The 17,370-nt window shown below is 42.9% G+C and overlaps 1 protein-coding gene across 1 annotated transcript in view; it reads left to right on the top strand.

Annotated features, from left to right (window-relative positions):
* Positions 1 to 5,955: 5,955 nt before the first annotated feature.
* Positions 5,956 to 17,370, top strand: part of RBMS3 (RNA binding motif single stranded interacting protein 3) — a 707,098-nt gene continuing 695,683 nt past the window's right edge. Inside the window, exons 1-2 of the mRNA XM_034063359.1 lie at positions 5,956 to 6,008; positions 6,705 to 6,895. Coding sequence (XP_033919250.1) covers positions 6,716 to 6,895 — 180 coding nt within the window. The 5' untranslated portion in view covers positions 5,956 to 6,008; positions 6,705 to 6,715. The remainder of the gene's footprint in view (positions 6,009 to 6,704; positions 6,896 to 17,370) is intronic.

Below are 17,370 nucleotides of genomic sequence, written 5' to 3'. Positions count from 1 at the left end.
ACACAGATACTACCAAAGGGATTAGTCATCTATTTTCATCATCAAGAAAATTCTCCAGACTGCAGTTGTGACAGTTTTAAACAAAACCCATCACCCCAGCTCAAATCTCTATTTGCATATGTATATATACCGCCTGCTACAAAAAAAGAAGATGCTGTTAGCACACTGAGCCCTTATGCTTCTCTCTACTATAAGGGACAGAAACAGTGAGAAGAGACTGGGGGAAAAAAAAAAAAGAAAAAAAAAAGCAATGAAGAAATGTTCAGAGCTAAACACCCAACTGTTGTGGGCATTCTCCTTACCCCATGGCATGTTTCAGCTCCCGGGATGTTTCTCTAGGATCCCACTGGGCATATCAGAAATAAAGGCATGTAGGAACACTCCTCAGCATGGAAAATCAGACAGGAGTTAGTGCTCCTAAGACCTGCACTAGCTCCTACACAAATCTCCCCTGCACTTTATACACCAGGTCAGCTGGTAAAGCAAAAGTGCCCAAGGGCTAAACCCATATATATCTTTCTTGTCTCTGTCTCTCCCTCTTTATGGGACTGCGAACCTCAGTGGACCAGTCCTTGCACACTGACCTTTGGCTGCTGCTGGAGATATTCTATCCCTTTTACAGAGCATTTTCATGCCTTTGCTCTTGAAGGTTTTATCTCTCTGGCAATGAAGACTTGGCATCCATTAAGAAATTATATAGGCCAATTATTTTTCCCTTGTTTTAATGCATCTGCCTTTTGTTTATCTGTTTCCAAGAAATTATTACTAAGACAAATTACTTTGTTCCCCATTTTCTAAGTTAAGTGAACTCAGTGGAGTTTTTTCTTTCCAAAAAAGATGAAAACTAGGTCAAATTTTTCAATGTGGCACAGACCCAGGCTTACCCCAGGAACCGAGAAGACTGCAGCATCACCCAGTGAAATACAGATGTTTTCAGACTGTGTGAAACAAACATCTATGTAGCTGAGCTGTCCACCCATTTGCCTCAGAGCTGCATTTCCTTTCTTTGAGTCTGCTAGTTTGGGCCTTCTGTCCACCCAGTGATGTTTTGACTATCCATGAGCCCAGACCAACTCTGAGAAAAGTCAGGAGAAATAGCTGCTTTTTCTGCCTCACAAGTAGAGGAAAATAAAGCCTTTCATACATCCGCAATACAAACACGTAACATGCTCAAACCATGATACTGCTTTGGAAGGTGAGTGCAGGGTCTGCATGGCCATTGCAAGGAAAAATGAAGCTCTGGCTATGGCCAGAATAGATTTTCTTGTTAGTCATGTAGAATATAAGGTACAATGAGCAATGCTCATGTTTAAAAGTCATCAGCCTAACAAATCTATTTCAATGACTTTCTAGAAAAGGAGCTGTAGGAGCTCAGGAGACCTTCCAAGGGTTACAGGATTTTTTTTGTTCCAAAAAAAGGAACGGAGATAAGTCTTTAAAAGGCATAGAAATTATCACTCAAGTCTTGAGTTGTGCAGCCATTTTTTGTGGTTTCAGTACTTGTGAGCAAAAATGTTAGAATGCAGGGGAGAACTGATACCAAATTGTGGGTGGAAAGCTAGAAATCAAGATGCTTTTGAAAATGCAGCTTGTCATGTATCCATTTTCATGTTGGACTGTGTAGAAAATGGTGGAATGCAGACAGTATTTTCAGCTTTTACTATCTAAGAATATCTGCAGCCTGTCTTCATGTCCCTGTGCAACATAATTCTTGTAGGATAGCGTTTACTAAGCATATACAATTATAGACTTCCTGAGACAGAAAATACCTGCATAGAAAGGTCTCGAAAGTTAGAGGAGCCCCCAGGTTACCAAATGTTTGTATACTCACAGTAAAGCACCTTATAGAACCAAAGCAGAGATCGATGGGTGGAAAAATGACTCAATGAACATCAGCATTAGCCACTTTGAAATGTATAGTACAGAATTATCAATAAGCTCATGGTCTTCATGAGAAAGCAACTCTGTTTGCAAGTCTCAAGCAAGAATTGAAATAGACTAAAATGCAAGTTGACAGATGCGGTTTTAAGTGAGCCTCAAGGAACTTGCATTGACAACAAGAAACCTTTGATTTGAATTGTCTAAGGGTGGCAAAAGGTCAAAATTATTCAAATGTTGAGTGCAGCGGGTAAGTGAATCCTGAACCAACAGGTATGTGAGGCAGCAGAAAGCCAAATGCTTAATCTCTTGCTCCATTACAGCTGTGTTTTTATAAAGGTTGTATATATCCCGCTAACTGCTAAAAGCTGGTTTTGAACATTTGACATGCAACATCTTCAGTTTATTGACATTAACATAAACATAAACATACTTGAGAAGGACCTAAAAATATCTTTGAGCAAGAATTGTTGCGTAAGTAAATATCAATACATGATGTAGTTAATCTCTGAGCAGTTATCTTAACGATTCATAAGAAAGTGACAAATTGCTAAATGAAACAAATGACTGAGACTATGAAAAGGGCATAAATGTTCTGTTTAATCTGCCACTGAACTACTTTATGATCTTAAGCAAATAATTTAATTTGTGTATGTCTTCTCACCATTTTTAGCCTTACTAATTAGGAGTACAGAGGATTCCTCTGCCATGTGGCTTGCACAGTATGTTGTGCTATTGTCTGATCATAACCAAGGGTGAGAATGCGAAAATTATACTGGATTCTAGAAGCAATCTTTGACCCCTTCCATCGAATTGTTCCAATTCTCAGCCTTTAATTAAATTCATAGTGTCATCACTCCCTAATTTTTATTTATTTGGGACATGAAGAATGTCATTGGTCTTGGAAGATTTTCCTTTTCATTTTAGAAAGCTGATGTCTCTGGAATCTATTTAGTCACGTACACCTCTTCTACAGTACAACCAATGACTGAAAAATATGAGGGAGCATGGAGCGTGTGTTAATGAGTTGTATAGTATTGATTTCACCAGCAACATGTTAATGCTGTTTCTCTTGAAAAATGAACAATAGATCTAGGCTCAGAAACTCTTAATGCATGTTGTGTATCGTAATAGACAGTCCATATTCAGTAATGTACTTTATTAGTCTATATAGAAGCTATATGCTTTTATATAGACTATATATATATATACACTGTTTTACCATAGTGAACATGAGTGAAGGATCCACACTCATTTTTCTTCAATCTGTCAGCACTTCTGGAAAGCATCCAACACAAAAATGTTGTTTTCTTATGAAAAAGGCCTTCCCCGTGTGGATTGACTTGCCCTTCAGTGAGGCTCCCTGGCTTCTGCTTCTCAACGGGTTGTCTTTGAAGACAGTTGTCATATGATACAGGAGTCTGGGTCACCATTCTTCCACCTCACCTCCAGATACTATTCAGTGGACTTACAATTTGAGTTCCATATATGTTAGTACTGTTAGTTGAGGGTACTGAAATCTTTTCACTGCGCAATCCCCATCAACTGTTCAGCTCTGTGGTCTGTTGCATTATTGTGGTCTGTAGTTCCACTCTTCTCTAAGTGCCTACCAAAAATAATTCAGGGTAAAAGCTCATGTGCTTCTGCGTGGATGTGAGGAACCTGATACTTGTCAGAAGGACCACTCAGGAGACTGGAAGGAGGTCATATTTCTTATCTCCTCAGCCTGCTGGTTCAGATTTCGTTTTCCTGTACAATTTGCTAGTTCTCCTAGATTTGTAGTTCCTGTGCGTATCTTAAAGTATGCTTGGCATGAAGACCATTATTTCTCTCACACAAATTTGTGATGTTTATTCAGATCTGTACCTTAGCCTGACAAAACATGTTCGACTTAGGACTCTTTTGAAATCCATTGAAAACAGCAGCTGGGCAGAAACCTGGTTTGTGCAGAGGACAACTGGGAGCACACTGTTGTGCTGAATTATTTGTAATCATTTTATTGTTGCAATACTATTGTAAATCTTCTGCAGCACAAAAAAAAAAAAAGATGAGGAAAAGAAGGAAAGGGAATTTGGAAATTCAGCAGCCAAATGCAAATCTTTCTACTGACTTTCATATAAACATTCTACAGACTTTCATATAGCCTGCCCTTTTCTTCGTATGTATAATCATGTTCACTCAAGCTATCTAAGAAGTTTCTATTAGTTTGGGAGGTTAAACTCTCTAGGATTAGGAGAGCTTTCCGAGTCAAGGCCCCCACCTCTGGAATTATTTTTCCTTGGTTCTCTGCCAGTGTCCAGCTCCAGTAAGCTTCACAGCACATGGTGAAATATTCGTATTTGGGTTAGCTTTAGTCTATTTTTAGATAGTTTGGGTTTGCTTTGAATTTTACTTTACATATCTGGAGACAGTAGATTAGGAATTATTTTCTAACAGGATTATTTAGTGTTACCCATCACAGGAAGGTTTCTATGTCATTTATCAGTAATTTTCTAAGTAAGTGTGCACTGCAGTGAATGAACATGAATATCAGCAGTATTTTTATTTGCACCTTTATCTTGCCATTTTCCAAACTATAATACTGGAAGTGCTTTGACCCAAACTGGAAAAGCTCTCGAGCACAGAATTCTGTTCCTTGTGTGTTTTGCTGTGTGTATAGGGAGGTGGTGACTGTGCAAGGGGACTGACAGAGGGGCGGCTTGTTGTCTCTCTGGGTTCATTGCTTTTCTGCAGCAAAGTCCATCTTTGATCATGTTCCACAGCACCTGGAATGCAAACAGATCCCTCCAAAAGTGACTATCTGCAATCAGGGCTGTTTTTCACTAGTAAAGCTAGAACTATAAAAGTATCCAGGCTGTTTATATCCTTCCACCCCAAAAAGTAGACTACATTTAAATGATTGTAAATAAATGATTGTGAGTAGTCTAAAGTATCTGTATCTGATTATAAACTTTAATATTCAGGGCTTGATTTTCTTTTTATTTATCTCAATTTTGAGCATGGATGCTGGTAGTTTCAGTAAAAATGCTTCTTATTAGTAGCAAACTGAGAAGACAGCAGGGCCCACAAGTACGTGACATGCTTTGAGAATATTAATAAAGGATCTTTTGAGAGGTGTATTTTAAAAATTGGTGTGTGACAAAGACCTCTTTTTCTCTCTATTGTGAGATTAGTCCTTGCCCTTTGCCCAAATACATTGTTGCAATAAGATCTGTTCAGGTTCCCACAGTAACAATCCTGCTGGGGAGAAGTGGAACCCAAGGTGAGGAATAAAAGGGCATCATGTAATACCTGATAGTCACCAGCTTCCTGAAATACCCCCCCTGAGACAGGCTCTTTCCTGGCATAACATAGACAAGCTCCTGAGGATGTGGCCCAGTATTCCTGTGGAGCAGGTATTTGCTATCAGAGAAGTCAGCACATATATTAAATAAATCAGGTATAGAACAGATATGTATCTTGACACTGTAGGCTCTAGGTAGATGTTTCCAGCTAACTTTCAAAGCAGCTGCTCCTCAGGACAATGTGGTGTTATATTTAGAAGTGTAGACTGGTCACCTGATGGTGTCCTGATTTGAGAGCGATCAAGTCTATACTCTCACCATTCATCTTTTCAAAAGGAAAAGGGGAATAGCTGAAGAGTTGGCTGGGCTCCGATGCCACGGAGGAAATTCTTGTTTTGTTGTAGAACACTCTTAATGAGATTGCATTTTTCCCTACCATGTCCAACTTCAGTCTGACGAGGAAGCTAATGCAAGGCATAAAACAATCGTGTGCCACGACTGATTTAGCAGCTTACACACGATTTCTTTTTTCCCCTTTCTCTTCTTCCATTTGTGTTGATAAAATCGCAGAGCCGGCGGCTGGTACTGATGTAGATTTTCAGCCTGGATTTGCTTTTGTTTTTCTCCTTACTCCAGTTCTCCTTGTGCAGTGCTGCGTGGCGCTGGCAGCCTGAGAGAGAGGGAGCTCCAGTCACACACATGCCCTCAGCCCGCGGAGAGGAGATTAACATCGCGGAGCCCACGTTTGCAATAGCGGGTGGTGCTGGGGGGAGGCGAGGGGAAAATAAAATAAAAGCAGCAATCGGGTAAATGCTCGTCTCTTCTCGCCACCAGCACCTTGCACAGGTCTGAAATCGCTTGTTTTGCTTTGCTGTATTGCGCTTGCCTGGGATGTGGAGAGGGGAGGGGGAGGGGAGGAAGGGGGAGGTTTAACTTTTACTTGACATTACCGGGTTATTGTCACTTCCCCCGTATAAAAACCCGGGGGTTCCCCATCGCCCCCACCCCTGCCCGGGCTCGGCTCCCTCCGGTGAACTTTGTTCACAGAGCCGCAGCCACCACGGCTCGTCCGGGCCTGGGACATCGATAGCGCAAAGTAAATAACCCCCACGGTTAGACCGGGGCCGGGAGTTGATCTTCGGTGGCGAGAGATCTGCTTAGTTAGCGTTTGCCGTTGCGGGGCGATTGAAGGCCGCCGTGCCAAGGGCACGCGCGCACACGCACACACACGCGCGCACACGCACACACACAGGCACACACAGACACACTCTTACACACGCACGCTGGATACAAAAGTCTGGAGGATCTAGGGTAGAATTGCAGCCGCCGGATCGGTGCAGCGGCGGCGGCCAGAGCCATGCGTGTCACGGCCTCCTGAGGGGAAAGGGAAGGAAGGAAAGAAGGAAAGAAGGAAGGAAGGGCGGAAAAAGAATAAAAAAAAAAAAAAAAAAGAAGGACGGAAAAAAAAAGAGGGAGAAAGGAAAGCACAAGGAGGACGCGGGGTGGTGGAAAGTGTTCGCCTGCTTTTGTCTCGCAATACAGTGAACTGGAAGATGGAGATGGATGTTAAGGGAGTTTCTCCGTGCCAGGAGCCCATCCCCCCGGCGGCGGGGTCTGGCGGCTGCCCGCACCAGCGCCCGCACCACCGCGATGGGCAGCCCGCGGAGCCGGCCCCCGCCACCGACAGCGGCCACCCGGAGCGGAGGCACGGCAGCGAGAAAGAGGACAAAAAGGTAGGTCCGCTCCGCCGCCGGCCGGCGCCGCGCCCGCCGGAGGGGCCGGCTGCCCGGGGCCGCGCTCGGCGGGGCGGAGGGTACGGAGGGGGCGGCGGGCCCGCTGCCTCCCGACCGCGGCCACGCCGCCGCGGGCAGCCCCGCGCCGCCCTTTGTCAGCGCGGCGGTGGGAGGCGGGGGGCCGGCGGCGGAGGTTGTCTGAGGACACGGGGTAAGGGGGGAAGAGCGGGGCTGCTGCCGCAGGGCCCGGGACTAGGGGCGGTTTTGTGCCCGCCCTGCGAGAGCGGAGCCGCGGGCGGCGGCCCAGGTGCGGTCACGAAAGTTTACCTCACTTCGAGGGGCCGGCGCCGGCAGGGCCACGGGTCCCCTCCCCTCAGCTCGGCTTTCGCCCAGCGGCCCGTCCCCCCGGGCGCCGTGTCCCTCCGGCCCTGCTGTGTCATTGTGGACCGGGGACGGCTGGCCGCCGCCGAGTGGAAGGAAACCTGTGGGTGAGGGAGTTCAGCGAGAAATGGGTCAGATCGCATCCCTTTGGTGCGGATGTGTCTGCTGCTGGGAGTATCGGAAAGTAGGGAGGATGGGATGGAAAAAGGTTGCCATTAAGATAATGTCAGGGGAGAGCATTGAGCAGTGCTTTTGTCTGTGGGCACTGTCTTTATTTCCATTCATTTTTCTCGGCATGGGTTTACCGAACCGAAGCCGAGGAATTCTGCTGTGTCTGTAGGTCCGTAATAGACAGAGACTGGTAAATGTGCAAGTTTCATCGTAATTGTTGCAAGGAGGGAACAGTGTGTGCCAGCCTGTGAACCCAGTCCGTTTATATTGTATTGAAATCCCAATAATTCACCGGACGGACAGATACCCCAAACCTAGCGTAGATGAAAAAAAGAAATGTTGCCATGTACTGGGTTTGAGCTGTGTTTCTTCAACTAGTTTTACTATAGTTTGGTTTTGTGACAAATGTGTAAGAGAACAGCAACACAATGAAGGAATGCAAGCTAGCAATGGAATAATTTAACCGAAGACCTATGTCACACCACATACTTGCATGACCACAGTTGCAATTATCATGAGAAATACAAGGTATTTTGAAAATGATGGTTCTCGCTAACCGGAGAGCCTATGTTTGTAGTATTTACCTCCCACGCTTGAAGATTTGTTACTGCTTGGTAAAATCTGTGCTATTGTTTAAATTAAAATCAAGCATCAGTGACTGATCATTTGAACAGGGCCTGTGCAGTTTAAAAAGGTGGATGCAAGGGCTTTATTTTTGAACTGATAACTGTTGATTTACATATTGTGACAGATGAACAGAGAATTGCATCTTCCTTGAGTTTATGAATATTTCATTCTGTCGTGACTGCATGTGACTTTACAGCTCCAAATGATTCCTGTGTGTGATTGTTTCTAGGATCCCTTTTCTTGCTTCGTTACTAAAAATGCTATTATTTCAAAATAACTCAAAAGTAGAGTCAAGGTTGCCTTTTACACATGAGCTGCTTGTGCCAGTGCCTTGAGCATTTCAAAACCCTGCCATCAGCAGAAATCCATGCTCAGTAGTTACTTTCTGATGTGCCACACAGTCTATCTAATGCTTTACGAATCATGGACGTGAGGAAGGCAAATAAGGTACAGCTGAAGGTGAATGAACACTAGAGAAGGCCCGATTCTCTGTGGTGTGGCTGATTAACTTGTTTTGATAATTCAGTATTGCACTAGTTTATTCTTTATCTGCCAGCATTTTCTGGACATAGAAACAAAAGTACTACCTTTTTTTTTGTCCTAGTTATAGCCATGCTAAAGTACTGTGATATATTCCTTTATTTTCAAATCCATTATCAGCTTCTCCAGGATTGCCATTGCCAAGGTGGTTGCAATGACTAGCCTGTATTTTTGGGAAGTGCTGCGATATATCAAACCTCCCTAAATGTATGTATCTTTTCTGGATGTTGTCCCAGGATGACCAGTACTACTTATTAATGCAGAAGCGTTTCAGATATCTGGTAAAACAGTGGCACCAGAAATGTGATGAGAAGGGGAAAACCCATTAAAACCACAGCAATCACACTACTGTGGAAAAAAACCCCAACATTCCAACCAGAAAACAAAACCCAAGTATTGCTGGAAACATCATTAAAGAACTTTCTAAAGGGATTGAAATAACAGTACCGTTGTTTATTTGACCCTTACACAAATGTCAGGGGTGCACTGATGCATCCTAGAGGTGTAAGCGCTCTACATAGAAATTGTGAAGGACATTAGAACCTGATTTCCTGACAAGTGCATACTTACAAGTAACTAAAGGTTAAGATTTTACATCTCACAATTCCACTGTCAGGACTTACTTTTTGGGATCATGCTTCAATTACAAAGTCTTATATTGTATCACTGAGCTCCATTTCCTGTGGAGGTAAAAAGTTTTGCTTCCATCTGAATGGAGCGAGGTCAAACTTATGCTCTAATAAAGCTTTTTTTCTTGTCACTGCCTCCAAAAAGAACTTTGCTGAATTAACCAAATAAAGAATTTCCTGAATTCCCTGAAATTTCAGTAGAAGATACTGGTACTGCCGTAGTGTCAATTATGTGGATATCAGAGGGTATTTTTCTGCTGTATGTTCATTTTTTATTTGCCTTTGGACTTCAATAAAATCATGAAATGTGTGCAGAACTTGAAATATATCCCAGTGCCTTCAGCTGGGCTGCTGACATGCTGGAGTGTATGCTTAAGTGCTTTGTTGGAGGAAGACCTAGGTTACCTCCCATATATCTTTCTGTGTTGAAACCATCTCTGAACAATGTATGAGAAGAGAAATTATGAAGATTGACTTTATAATTTATTAAGGATATAGCACTTGGTGCTTTAAAGCATAGCTTCCATTTAGGTGGGAGAAAACTAAGCAGAAATAGCAGAATGTAATATTGAGAAAACAGTTGATACTGTTTTTTCCTCTTAAAGCAAAACACATTAGAAAATGTTTTTCAACACTCCTATAATGTTTGCTGTTATTTTAGTTGAAAGCATGTAGGTCTGACCTTATAGAAAGTAGCGTGTTGACATTCTTGAGCATGGCAAAGTGGGTGATGGGAGGAGAGAACAACATGCAGTATTGGGCATCACAATTTTTTACCAGTTGGAGGTGCAGCGGATGCCCGTGACATGTTGTGCAAGGGGATTATCACACCTTTTTGCCACTCCATGACTTGGTGTAAAGGGACACAGACCCACAGATTTTTACGAGGATTCTTTCCTGTTTATATTGGAATGTTAGCATCTCTGCAAGGATTGGTGTAGGGAGCACTTTGAGAGCTGAAGGCAGCTCTGCAATTCCTTTGCAGGTTGGGAACTGTGGGTGACATTAGTCACAGCTGACATAATGACCGTAATTTTCCCAGGGGTGGTACACCGGCTTAGGACTTCCAAGCCCTTGGCTACAGCCAGTGTGTTACGGTGTTTCCATCTCTGAAGTACTGTGAAGCTCCGAGTCCTCCAAAACTTGGTCCTCGGTGTGGATTTGGTAACATAACATTGCTACCCAAATATTTTGTTTTCTTTCTTTTGTTTTCTGCTGAGGAAAGCCTCTGTATATCTGGGGTTTGCACAAATGATTTAGCACAAATGATTTACAAGCACACCCAGAGCTTTTACTTCAGGCCTACATTCCAGATACAACCCCCTGTATAACAGTTCCAAGGTGAAGAACTTTCTGTGTATTTACATGGAAATGAGCACACCAAGGTTACAGCAAAAACAAGCCTATCTATCTGGGCTGGGTACACCGTATTCTGGTTCAAAATCTACTTGCAAGTGTTTGATGTAAGAGTTCTGAAGTACTTTGTGGGCTTATTTGTGTGTTATTTCCCACAATGCTCACTTGTGATATTGCCATCTGAGAGTGGTAACCAGGTGTGAACTTCTAGGTGGAATTCTGTTCTGCTGTACATGTGATCTGATCTAACTGGTTGTCTCTGAAAGCCTTCTGCTAGTGTATTTACAGGACTACTGCTATCAGCGGTGTGGTGGTTGTTCACTTATCCACCACAAGCAGTAGGTCAGGAAGAGTAAACGACTCCTCAGGGGCAACTGTTTTTAACACTTTCTCTTTTGTAATTAGTTTTGTTTGGTTTGAAAAGCCCTGTGTTACTGTGTGTTTACATTGAGAGGAGGCTTAAGAAATGCAGTTTATGCTTGAAGCAGATTGTGGGAAGTTTCTTTTTGGGGGTGGATCTTACGCAGAACCGTAGGGGGTTCCATTGTGTACAGGAGAGTAGTTGTCAATCAGTATCTTCTTCCTGGAGGTTTAGGTGCGTTTTCAGATAACCTGGATCTAGCCCATTGAGCAACTTGAAACTAAGAACCAAAAGCTTAAACCAAAATCAGGAATGGATGTAAAGAACCAGTCTGGGGTGTGTGGAACAAAGAAAGCAGACACAGGCAATGCCACCAGTTGCTGATGGTAGTAACTTATGCTGATAACCATATAATATGCAACGCCTTGTGTTACCTGGAGTTTCCAAGTAGTGAAGGCTTTGTGCCAGGTGTACTGTGGCCTATGGTCCTGCCAAGATGTAATGCAGGCATGAATAGTCAAGGTCAGGCCATTGTCTGCCTGGATGGACAAATCTGTAGCCACCCAGAGATGGCAGAAGATTTTACTTGTGGCTGTTGCTATTCTGAGTTTGATGTCAGACATAAATTCTAGTATCTCTTTAAAGTGCGTAAAGAATTGGAGGATAATGGGTATTTATCTTGCTGCTAAGAATGTTTCTGGAATCATTCCTCAGCCCAGCAACTCTGTCTTTTTCAGGTCCACCTATTGTTCATTCTTAAGCTGCTCCCTTACTGTGTGGTGGGCTGTCATGGTATTGGTATTGATATGCATAGATCAGTGTCTTCCTGATGAAATGGCCTGAAAAATAAAAGCTTATTCTGTTCAAGGAACCTGTTCTTCCTGAGTTCCCAGGCCTGGTGGCTGCCTGGGTGCTGAGTCTGTCCCAGAGCCACAGACCCAGGACATGCTGGATCCCTCGTATTCAGATGTTTGTCCTGCAGACTCTCAGGTTGCAGCTCCAGGGCAAGCATTAATTTATGCCAGTTTGGAGAGTCTCCCGTACACATCTACCTGGAATGGCTGCCTGGGGACACAGTGGCAGGTGCCTCTGGAAGGAAGATTTTGGTCCTTTGGATTGCTGCTGTGGGCAGCAGAGCTATTAACCATGCCATTAACCCATTCCACTGAGCAAGGCCCAAGGGCCATCTGCTTTGAGGAGAATAAATAAAAAACTCAGGTGAAAAAAAAAATAAAATCAAAAAGAGGAAATTCACTGTGAACTGAAACCCTTGCTTTGCAGGCAGGTCTGATTCTGCATTTCCATGCATTTAATGTACTCTGCCTCTCACAGTTCTCTTGCCTTCTTATGAGAGAATCCTTAGATGAACCCAGGGTTGTGCCTTCATTACAAAAACAAGCAGATGAGAAAAATAGAAAGAAAGAAACTGTGTACCTCAACTGAAGGCAAGGCTAATAAACTCATATTTTATTAGACATCAGAAAATCCATAAGGAGAAGAGATACTGGAATTAGGCCTCATAGTTTTCACAGCTCCGAAATTACTTTTTATCTCATACTCGGAGAATTTCTTTTACTGATATGGGAAAAAAATCTTACCTTGAGTAAAGTAAATACACATTTGAAACGTATTTATTTACATAATTGCATAATGGCATGTTGAGAATATGGAATGTGGAGAATGAGATCCAGCACTGGTTTTGTATTAAAGCATAAAGTTGGAGAGGAAGGAATTGACTTCTGTTCTCTGCCTGTGTCTGTACTAAAACAACATACATGACAGTGCACATGAATGATTCTTTAAAATCTTATCTGATACTGAGACTTCTGAAAGAAGAATATGCCACTTAAAATAGTTCTCCCCTTAAATAAATTGCATGAGAAATGTTTGGGCAAAGAGCAAACAGCTGTTTAAGTTTTTCAACCAAATGATCAATAAGTGGATGAAGCTTGAAAAGCGATCACAGTCTGACTGGTTCCTGGGTTAAACATAGAAAAATTCATTGTAATGCAGAGATTTCATGAAAAGTAAGCGCTACTTAGAGCTATTACAGAGTGAAATCGTGTGCATATGTAGTTGATTAGGTAAAAAATCCAGGGACATAAACAATGAACATCATGGGTGGGAGCTAAACAACACTTGAGTCATCGGAAACACAACCACAAATTTTGTATGCAGAAGACACAGAACTGGCTCTCTGGCTAAAGGCAAATTCATCTTGGCTGCAGAAGGGTTGTGAGGATTCCTACTTGGAGGAAGATGCAGCACTGAAAAGGGCTTTGTTATCTCCTCTTGAGCAGTTGGGACATTGCCTTGACTCAGATGTAGTGGTATGTGCTGAGACTGGAAAGCAGTTTTATTCGGGACTGCACATGACAGCCCAGAGCTTGGCCAATGCATGGCATATCCTTCCCACTTATGTAGAGCTTGTTCCCAAAAGCCCAGTATTCACAGGAATTCCTGTCCAAGGCTTGAGTGCCAGCTTGTAACCAATCTGAGGTTTCAAACAATGGATAATCAATGAAGCTAAAAAAGAACAATACCCGTGTTGTTGCATGCTATTCCCAGTGTTTTGCTAGATGTTCACAGTGTTTTTAGACCATCTCTGTGTGTGGTAAAAGCTTACTGTGCCATACTGCATCTTTAGGGCACAGTAATTCTTACTATACCAAGGTTGAGGTTTATTTAATTGCTCAGGGAAGTATAGTTACTGATGTGTGAAGAGGTTCAGCTTTAGTTTGGTTCCATATTTGGTTGTTCTCTGCCGATCTGTGGCAGTGCTGCTCACACAGTGCCTGGGATTATTTCCCAGCAGCTTGTGCTAGGTGGATTTCTGTACTGACTAGCTGCCAGTATGGGTATAAAAAGTTGCATGCTCTCAGTAAGGTTATTGCTTTCTAACAACCTGTCTCTGAAAATGCCCCAATAGTAAAGAAAATGAGACTGCAGCTGTAAATAGGAAAATATGAAAACAGGAGCCCTGGTAATAATTTCCATAAAAGTAGTGCCCAGATGAGGTTCTAATGTGATGTTTAAACATGTATAAGAAGAAAAGACAGATCTGAAAGTTATTACAGATATTAAGTACTCTACAGGAGCTTATTTCCTTCCTCACTCCTCATCCTTTCTTCATGGTTCTGGAATTCTCCTCCGTCTATGAGGAAAACTTCTGTTTAGTTTCATTTCACCACATTGCATTCTGAGCTGTAAGGGGAATACGAATTATTCCAGGAACTATAGTAACCAGTGCATCTTAACGGGGGTAAAACAAGACACAATTTGACTCATAATATGGACAAGGACAGTCATGTATAAAATTTGTTAGACAGCCTTGATTTACTAGAAATAGAGTAATTCTTCCATGCCTAATGGCTTCTGCCATGTGTTTAAATACAGCTGTTATTTTCATTATACATTCTATTAAGTGAAGACCAATCTTGTTATAGAAGCAGAATGGAAATAGTTTCCTTGACTGAAAAACAGGTGTTGGGTAAATAAAATCACAGACTCAAGACACAAAGGTTGGTTAATATACTTACTGCTCCCAGGCTTCTGAGTTCATTCCATTGAACACCTTAGCATGTAGTTTCAGAGTTTATTCTTTCCAACAAAGACATGCTACACAGGTGTTCAAACTAATAATGTGATCAACAACTGAAAATACTGCAGGGAGATAAAAAGAGTATTTCCTGGTTTAGTTCTAGACTTGCAGAGGGTTGTTATCATTGACTGGAGAATGAGAATAAAATGGTGTGGAACCTCTGCCTGTTCTGTTAGTATAGGTCTGTGTTAATTGATTTCAACAAGTGCCTCAAGCACCATTGACAACTCTTCTTCGCTATTAACTAATGATGCTTGTCTCACTGGGATTAGGTCTGGATGGACACCAGCAACAAGTGGTGTACCTCAGGGGTCTGTAATTGGGACCAGTACTCTCTAATATCTCCATCAGCGAGTTAGACAGTGGGATTGAGTACACCCTCACCAAGTCTGTAGATGACGTGAAGCTGAGTGGTGCAGCTGACACACCCAAGGGATGCCATCAAGACGGACTTAGGCTCAAGAGGTGGGCCCATGTGAAGCTCATGAGGTTCAATGGGGTCAAGTGTAAGGTTCTGTATCTGGGCTGGGGCAACCTCCAGTATCAATACAGGCTGGGGGATGAAGGGATTGGGAGTACACCAGACAAGAAGGACGTGGGGATACTGGTGGATGAAAGATTGGACATGAGCTGGCAATGTAGGCTTGCAGCCCAGAAGGCCATTTGTATCTTGAGCTTCATCCAGAGGAGCTTGGCCAGGAAGTCAAGGGAAATGATTCTGCCCCCCTCTACACTGCTGTGGTGAGACTGTGCCTGGAGTCCTCAGTACAGGGAAGGCATGGACCTGTTGGAGAGAGTCCAGAGGAGGGCCACAAAAGTGGTCAGAGGGATGGAACACCTTTCCTATGAGGAAAGGCTGAGAGAGTTGAAAAGCCTGGAGAAGAGAAGGCTCTGGGGAGGCCTTATTGCAGTGTTTTAGTTCTTGAAAGGGGCCTATAAGAAAGATGGGGAGAGACTTTTTATCAGGACCTGTTGCGATAGGATGAGGGGTTGTGGTTTTAAACTAAAAGAGGAGAGATTCAGGCTGAATGTAGGAAAAAATTCTTTACAATGAGGGTGGTAATATACTGGAATAGGTACCCAGGGAAGTGGTGGATGCGCCATTCCTGGAGACATTCAAGGCCAGGCTGGATGTGGTTCTGGGCAACCTGACCTATTTGAAGACGTCCCTGCTCATTGCAGGGGGGTTGGACCAGATGAACACTGAAGGTCCCTTGCAAGCCATACTATTCTGTGATTCAGTTACTGCATCTATACTCATTTCCAGGAGCCCATGGCAGAGAATCTCTTTTTGGACCCAAACTAACATGCTCAAGATAAGTCTCTGTGGAAAAGGAATCAAAGGACTAGTATCTACCGAATATAATTCTTGCAGTTGTAATATTTAGTAGTAATTTGATATTAGCTATAGTGTAATAAATATGCCTCGTGCTTAGCTGAGAATTCAAAAAGAGTGTGTTATTGTCTTGAGGTAGGTACCATGTGAATCAGACATAACACAGGAATGATATTTGCAAGTTCTCACAGATGGGCAGGTGAGTATGTTATGTACGGGTGGGATGTAAACTTCTGCTCTGAGGCTGAATTAAGAGTGAAAGGCAGTGGCATGGAGGGCAGAGAGGGAGTCCTTCCTGCAAAGGTAATTGAAAGCAGCAACTTCTGAGCAGGACTGTAAGGAAGGAGTTGGTAAGGTTTGCGTTTTGAAATGAAAGAAGTTTATGAAGTGTGTGTTGGGTCCATGTGGAGTTGAGGAAGCACACAACAGAATTTCGCAGAGTTCACGAAATGCTTATCTAGGCTTCACAGACATTATACAGTGCCCTGGTTAGCCTTGTTAACTTTATTGAGTGTGCTTCGGGGATAGGCAGACTTTCAAAGTATGTGAAAGCCACTTCTAATAATTAATTGGCTCACTCCCTCCCACCTATTGCTTCATATCTAATAAAAGGCAACAGCAGGTCCTTGCCAAAGCCAACAGATACAAAATATTTAAGTCAGTTGGATTTGGGATATGACAGGTTAGAAAGGATATCCCCAGAGATCTTAGAAGTGAAACACTCCCCATTTTTTGTCCTGTCTGATTTTTCCCACGACTCTCATATGATGTGCTCTTAGACTAAATGTTCACTGATCTCGTAAGTGATTTCAGGAACATCAGTCCACTTTTTAGAGAACAAGAAGAGTGTGGGTGTGTGTCTGTCTTGAAATGATTTATAACTGGAAGCCTGTTTCGATTTTACTGTGTCAGGGAGACATGCTGAAATGTCCAAGGGCTAAACTGACTTTTGCCTTAAGAGGAGCAGCCACCATCCACACTATCATCTACATCCATGCACATGCAGTGTGACACAGGAAATGACACACCATTATCAGATGGCTGTTAAGATGGATGCAGGGAAATGGTGAGCTTGCTGGCATGACCTCAAAGACATCCACAGATGTTCTGTAGTCACATAAGTGTGTGCAGTTAAAGTGTGTCTCTTGTGCATTTGAGGAAATTTTAGTGTAAACAGAACACCTAAGTTTGGAGGAGACCATTAAGATATTTCTAGAGGGAGAAGAGAGGAAACCAGCAATCTTAAAGGTAAGGAAAGCCATATAGGTTTTCAAGAGATCAAGAGGGGTAAGGCAGTAACAAAGGGTTGAATGTTCATCCCGAACCTGACTTTATCTGTCTCCCACAGCAGGGAGGTGGCTAATGCAGTGGAAGCCTATTGTCACTATAGTGGTTTTATGCAAAGCATAGCCATGTTTAGGCCTTAAAATGGGGACCAAATGTGCCAATTCTTGAACTTGTCAAGAGCACACA

Source organism: Melopsittacus undulatus, chromosome 1, assembly GCF_012275295.1.
Source record: "Melopsittacus undulatus isolate bMelUnd1 chromosome 1, bMelUnd1.mat.Z, whole genome shotgun sequence".
In the NCBI taxonomy this organism is placed as follows: domain Eukaryota; kingdom Metazoa; phylum Chordata; class Aves; order Psittaciformes; family Psittaculidae; genus Melopsittacus; species Melopsittacus undulatus.
Note: the sequence above shows the minus strand (reverse complement) of the source record. Positions and strands in the feature narration are given on the sequence as shown.